Here is a 6,946-nt window from a genome sequence, read left to right as displayed (position 1 = left end):
AAAAAAAAAAAAAGTATAAAGAAAACAAAGCCCATTAGAAAGATACTGAGTTTGCTGCTTCTTATTCCTATCTCGGATTTTAGGTCACCAAAATAAGTCACTCACTTTCAAATAACCACTCAGAGCAAGTATCATGAGGTTTTTGTGTTCCATCAACAGCAGCTCATACAGTTGCAGACAAAATGTCTAAGCAATTCTCCAAAGGTTGTGTAAGCTATAAATGTTAAGATATTTTCAAATCCTGGACTTCATTATGCATCTACTTTATAACTTAAGAGTACCTACTCTTACAATAGACTGTTTTCTTTACCCTTACAAAGACTTTCTTTTTTTACAAGAGCAAGAGCCCCAAAAAGATGCAGAGATTTAAAAAGCGTAACTGTAATCCTAAGTGTTCTAAGTGAGAAAGTGACAAAATCAACTCAAGATTTACTTTTTGGGCTGGGCATGGTGGCACACCTGTAATCTCAGCACTGTTCAAAGCCAGCCTGAATGAGTTGAAAGTCAGCCTGAACTATACAAAGGACCCTATCTCAAAAGGTGGGGGGGGAGGGGAGGATTTACCTTTATCCCACTTTCTCTAGGCACAGACTGCCAGTAAGATTGGGATTTTTTTTTTTTTTTTTTGAGACAGGGTCTTGCTATGCAGTTCAGGCTGGCCTTGGAACTGCAAAGCCCAGGCTGGTCTCAAGCCTATGATCTTCGAAGTTGCCTCACCCTCCCAAGTACTAAGATTGATTAGTACTTAGTACACCACCAACCAGTCAGCAAGAAAGTAGTTTTAAGCAACTTTAAAAGCTGGGTGTGTCGGGCTGGAGAGATGGCTCAGTGGTCTGGGGCACCTACTTAGAACAAGAACAAGCTTGGCAAAGCATCAGGGACCGCGGTTCAATCCCCCCCAGCACCACATGCCAGCCAGCCCCGCCCCCTGGTGGGCTGAGCTGGTCTCTCTCTCTCTCAAATAAATAAAAATAAAAAAAATAAAAATAAAAATAAAATAAAAGCTGGGTGTGGCAGCACAGGTTTATAATCCCAGAACTGAGGTTAAGGCAGAAGGATCCCTGGGAATTCAAAGGTAGCCTGAACTAAGAAAAGTCCTATCTCAAAAAAATAAACAAGTAGATAAATATGTAAAAAAATATATCAGGGGCCTAGGGAAATAGCTAAATAGAATAAGCATTTGCCTGGCAAGTGCAGGGTCCTGAGTTCAATCCCCAATACTGCAAAAAATAAAAATAAAAATAAAAAATAAATCAAACCAGGTATAATTCACTTGAAATAAATTATACAAATCAACCTGAGAGAGTATTTTAACTGTACAAGAAAATCCTGTCTCAGTCCGGTGTGGTAGCATATACCTTTTTATCCCAACACTTTGGGAGGCTGAGGCAGAAAGATAGCAAGTTCAAGCACAGCCTAGAAAACCTGGCAATCTAGCAATATTCTTTTTTTTTTTTTTTTTTTTTTTTGCAGAACCAGGGATTGAACTCAGGACCTTGCACCTGTCAGGTAGGCACTTATTCTACTGAGCTATCTCTCCAGCCCAAGATTCTGACTTAAAAGACAAAAAAAAAAAAAAAAAAAACAACCAACAAAACTAAGAAAGGGCTGGGGATGCAGGTCAGTGTGAAAGCCATAAGATCATTTTTCCTACTGCTGTTGGATAAATTTTTTAATTAATTTGCTTGCAACTGCAAATTAACCTCAAGTATAGCTACCCAACTTATAACATGCTATGAGGGGCTGGAAATAATATAGCTCAGGGTGAGATCCTGAGTTCAATTTCCAGTATCCACCCCCCCCAAGAAAAACGTGCCCCTTTTTACTCCTGCGTGGAGCCATTTTAACTGTAGGAATAACCATCTATCATACTATCTGAAAGTTTTTATACAGTAACTTTTCAGTTGTTTCTAAAACTTTGAAACTGACATCTGAAGTAGCCAATAAAAATACAGTACGTAATAGGCTGTTGTAACTCAGTTTTTGCCTAAAGCCCATCTTACTCCAGCACTCAGAAAGCTGATGCAGAACTGAGTTTATAGGCCAGTCTGGGACACAAAGTGAGTTCAAGGCCAGCCTACACTATAAAGTAAGACCCTGTCTAACAATATAGTTTATGTTCTTCAACTAACATCCACTGTCTTGGGGCCAGGGAGATAGCTCAGTAGAATAAGTGCTTGCCTGGCAAGCGCAAGGGCCTGAGTTCAATCCCCAATTCTGAAAAAAAAAAAAAAAAAAAAAAAAAAAATCCACTGTCTTAGCTGTGCTACTATCCTGAGAAGCTATGTGCCATACATTTAAAGCTATAACATAATAATTAACAATATAGGGGCTGGTGAGATGGCTCAGTGGTCTAAAGCACCTACTTAGAACAAGCTAAGCTAAGCAAAACACAAGGACCACGGTTCAATCCCCCAGCACCACCCGCCAGCCAGCCCCGCCCCCTGGTGGGCTGAGCTGGCCACACACACAAAATAAATAAATAAATAAACAAACAATATATAGCACCCAATTGTTAGATGTGTAATTATTCACAACTTCTACTGGAAGTTTGTTGAAGATATACAATGTACTTTCAAGAACATACCTGCTCTGTCTGAAGTCAACAAAATATATAAATTTGTTACAGTACAGATGCAATCAAAAGGTGCTAAAAGTATTAAATCTTATTAAAATATAGTAGTAAATATAAATTCTCAAGATTAACAAAACCTCAAATGCAGCTGTTACACAACCATTATTTTCTTCTCCTTTATGAAACCAGTTAATAGTCTAATAAATATGCCAACCTGCCAGCCATAGAACACAACTGCTTAAAAACCATCCTCAAAGCTTCCCCTTACAGAAATTCCCAAGACAGCAATTTCCCCCTAATATAAAACACTTAAAGAACTCCTTTGTTAAAGAGTTTTAAATACTGCTGTGGGAAATTAAAAAAAAATGAATGTTTATTAAATTACATAGCACTGAAAATATTTCAGATATCAGTTTGCAACTATTGGGGTTTTTGTTTTGTTTTGTTTTTGGTCATTTTGAAACACAGGATCGATCTCCCCATGCAGTTCATGCTAGCCTGGAGTTCACACTGTAGCTCAAGCTGGTCTCAAACTTGCAACAATGCTCCTGCCTCAGCCTCCTGAGTGCAGGGCTTACAGGCCTGTGCCAGCATGCCTGGTTGCAACTGGTATCTTAAGAAATATTCATATATATTTTTCAATAATTTCACTAAATTACATGAAAAACCTGAGCTGTCAGTTTTTAGTTATCTGTGATCACTTTTCACCTGGCTCAGTGTATGTTACAGATTTGTACCTCATCTCTGCTCTACAGCATGTTTCTTAGACTCACTCCAATGGAACCACACTTGAAAAATTAACTTATTAAAAAATTCTCGGGCTGGGGAGATAACTCAGTGGAATAAGCACTTCCCTGGCAAGCACAAGGGCCCAAGTTCAATCCCCAGTTGCGCAAAAAAACAACTCTCTAAACTCTTAATACTAGTATGAGTGACTATGAACAACTGAAAGAATAAATGACATGAAAAGACTGCCAGATTCCCTTAAGTAAAAGGAAGATTTGATCAAGGCAAACCTTGAATTTAATACACAGTCCAAACTAGCCTCAATCTCAGGATCCTCCTGACTCACCCTCCCAAGTACTGTGAGTGCAGACAAGAGTCATCATTCCTAGCCCCCCACCAGTAAATTTTTACTCCACTGATGTTTGGGAATACTTTAAAAATAAATAAATAAATAAATAAATAAAGAGGGCTAACTTTAAAATAATGCTGTATTTAATAGAGATAATTCTTACATCACCAACTATAAAATCCCCCCCTTTTACTGCTGGGTATTTAACCCAGGAGCTGTACATTCAGCTATATCCCTATCCTTTTGTTTTATTTTGAGGCAGGATCTCACCAGGTCACTAAATTGTTCAAAACAAACTCAATCTTATCCTCTTGCCTCAACCTCCCCACAGTGCTGAGATTACACACAGGTGCACCACCATCACACCAATTAAATCTTATACTGCAGAATGACACAAAGTAGACTAATTACAAGTGGAGAACCTAGAAATACAACTCTGTAGTAGAGATCTAGGCTGTGAGGCCCTAGGTTTCATCCCCAGCAAAGCACTTTCTTGACTAACTTACAGGGACGAAGCAAGAAAAGCACTAGGCTGTGTGTAATCCTGATTCTCACCAGACTCTGACCTAAACAGGTCAACTTCCTGGGTCTACTTAGCAAACCAGGAAGGCAGATTAGATCATCTCCAAGATCCATTTCAGATCCTAGATGCTGTAGATATACATACTTTGGTTTTTTGTAGTTGGTTTGTTTTTTCAGCTTGTTGTATAGTTAGGATGACCTCCAAATTGCAAGGATTCTCCTGCCTCAGCATTCAAAGTGCTGGGGATTACAGGCAAGCACTACCTTGCCTGGGGCTATACTATAGTTTGTCAAGACAATTCTCCTATAATATGGACTCGGTTTTTCCTAAGTCTCTGTGCCCAAACTCCTAGCCATAGTCAAACAAAACTTGTATTATCCCATTAAGTATTCCATTGAAGGTTAAAGAGAAATAAAACAGCTCACCTGAACACTTCCTCCCATAGAGAAGTAAACAGAAACTATTAAATCTCATTTAACAGAAAACAGCTGATAAAACTAGTAATCCATCCAGCCTGACTCTGAAATCTACCTCTTTTTACATATATGCCTTAAAAATGACTCACCTGGCATCCGCAACAAAAATAAGTCACAGAACTTATAATTGAAAGATTGTATGATTGTGTACGAAATGCTAGTTCTCAGCAGAACAGTAGCTTTCTATTTAAGATGTAAGCTTTATATTCCAAAAATAAAACATGAAAACTTTAAATAGATCTTGGTTGACTTTTAATTTTATTTTTCAAAGAATTTCCCTATAAATCTTCAAAATTCCAAACGTGTGTATACTCAAGAAGAGCATGAGCTCCTGTCCTCCAAAGCAGCTTTTTCCCCTCTATCTCTTTGCAAATGGACCTCCCAGTCCTGTCAGTCCATCCCTGGCCTAATGTCCACTCGGGAGGAGAAAACATCCTCACTGCCCTCGCGGAGATCGGAGACGCAATTGAGACTCGCACGAGCTGGATCACGAGGCCGCGCGGGTACAATTTCAAAAACTTAAGTCGACGGTTTCATTTAAATTTTTTAAAAAGAGGGGTAAAACCCGCAAAGGTTAAAGCCTGCTTTCTCCCCGATACTTGGGGCCTGACGCCGCTAAGTTTGGGAGTACCGAGGTGCGCGCGTCGTCGCCAAACCCGGGGACAAAGTGCGGGGCTGGGGAAGAAGGATGCAGGCGCGCGGCTCGGGGAGGCTCAAGCGGGCCTGGATCACAGCCTGGATCCGGGACCCGGCCGGCGGCTCGAGGAAGGCTGGGTACCCGGCCCCCGGGCAGTGCTGACAGCTATCCGGGTCCCGGAGCCCGGGCCCGTCCTCCCACCACGGCCCGACGCAGCCTGCGGGTACCCGGACGGCCCCGCGCAGCTAGAAAAGGATACTCCCGGGTGCGGAAGGCCTCCTGCGTGTGCGGGATAGTGAAGAGCGGCTCCTCTCCGGGCAGCGGCTTCACCAGCGGGAAAGGCTTGCGGCCCAAGAGCGGCGCCATCGCGGCAGACGAGAAGGCGGCGGCGGCAGCGCAGGTCGCACGGCTCCTCGCCGGCCCCGAGGCACAGCACTAGGCCCCGGGCCCCGAGCTAGCGCCTGGCTACCGGGGCGGTGGGGGAGGGGAAGGGTGAGAGGGCGGCGCGAACTCCGGCTCCCTCACGACCGGTGCGACCGCGCGACAGCCATGGAGCGAGGCGCGAGGACGCGCATAAGCTCCCACGCACACTGTTGCGACTCCCAGCAGCCTCTCTCACCCTCAGCCGACCTTCGCTGTGGATCCCCGCGGCCAGCAGTTACGACTCCTCAGTAGCACCGGAGGAAATTATTGAAAAATGGCGGGAGATTCCCCTCCTCCCTCCCGCCGGGCCAGCGCACACACTAACTTGCTCCCCAGTGGCGCCGGTGGAGAATGCGCCAATAGGCGGACAGATGGTCAGCGCTCACTGTCAATTGGCTCTCACCAGCTGCCGCTCTGCGTTTGGATCCCGCCCCCTGGCCCTGCCGCGTAGTTAGGTTGCATTGCACTAGAGGGCAGTCTGAAGAGGTGAAAGGTCACGTTATGTAAGCGCTGGTGACAGACGTGCGGGCCTCCAGCGGCAGAGTTAAAAGTGCAGGACAGCGGGGAACCGAGAGGCATTGAAAGCTCAAGGAGGTCAGGCCAGCGGAGCACTCTTAACTTATACAGACACTGCGCCATCTGTCACCGACGGCGACACCGACATCCGGGCACCACTGTCCGCTTGGTGCGCCGGAGGGGGGAGGGGAGCGCGCGGCCAGGGGCTTTGTCTTTCCACTTGCGCTCCGCCCCCTTCTTAAAGGCGCCGCGCTCGGCCACGCCCGGGGCTGGGCGGGTGGAGCTTTCCTGCAAGGATGGGTTGGCGGGAAGTAACCCCCTCAAGAGCTTTCGGAAGGGTAACTTGAACCATGCTCTTGCCTATTCCAGAGTTAGCTTATTCTGGACAAGAGTGGTTGAAATTTTTGTGTTAATATCCTGCTTGTTTCTAGGGATGTCCTGTAAAAGATATAGTAGTAGCTTCTTTGAAAAAATAATTTTAAAGGACATCTGTGAAGCTACAACCACTTATGCAACCTGCCATCTTTCAGATCCACTGTTGGCTGCTAGAGGGGAAAAAATAAGGCAGACTGCCCTAGCAATCAGAGCTCGTTATGGTGCGTGCTTACAAAATTCGTCGTAGAGGGGCTGGAGAGATGGCTCAGTGGTCTAAAGCACCTACTTAGAACAAGCTTGGCAAAGCATCAGGGACCGCGGTTCAATCCCCCAGCACCACATGCCA

At 44.6% G+C, this 6,946-nt stretch overlaps 1 protein-coding gene across 1 annotated transcript in view; it reads right to left on the bottom strand.

The window, feature by feature from the left end:
- Baz1b (bromodomain adjacent to zinc finger domain 1B) overlaps positions 1-6,558 on the bottom strand; it is an 80,533-nt gene extending 73,975 nt beyond the window's left edge. The window contains exon 1 of the mRNA XM_023714412.1: positions 5,546-6,558. Within this exon, the coding sequence (XP_023570180.1) occupies positions 5,546-5,652 (107 nt within the window). The 5' untranslated portion in view covers positions 5,653-6,558. The remainder of the gene's footprint in view (positions 1-5,545) is intronic.
- Between the last annotated feature and the right edge of the window lie 388 nt (positions 6,559-6,946).

The sequence above is a fragment of the Octodon degus genome, unplaced genomic scaffold (genome assembly GCF_000260255.1).
Source record: "Octodon degus isolate 3935 unplaced genomic scaffold, OctDeg1.0 scaffold00035, whole genome shotgun sequence".
NCBI classification, from domain to species: Eukaryota; Metazoa; Chordata; class Mammalia; order Rodentia; family Octodontidae; genus Octodon; species Octodon degus.
Note: the sequence above shows the minus strand (reverse complement) of the source record. Positions and strands in the feature narration are given on the sequence as shown.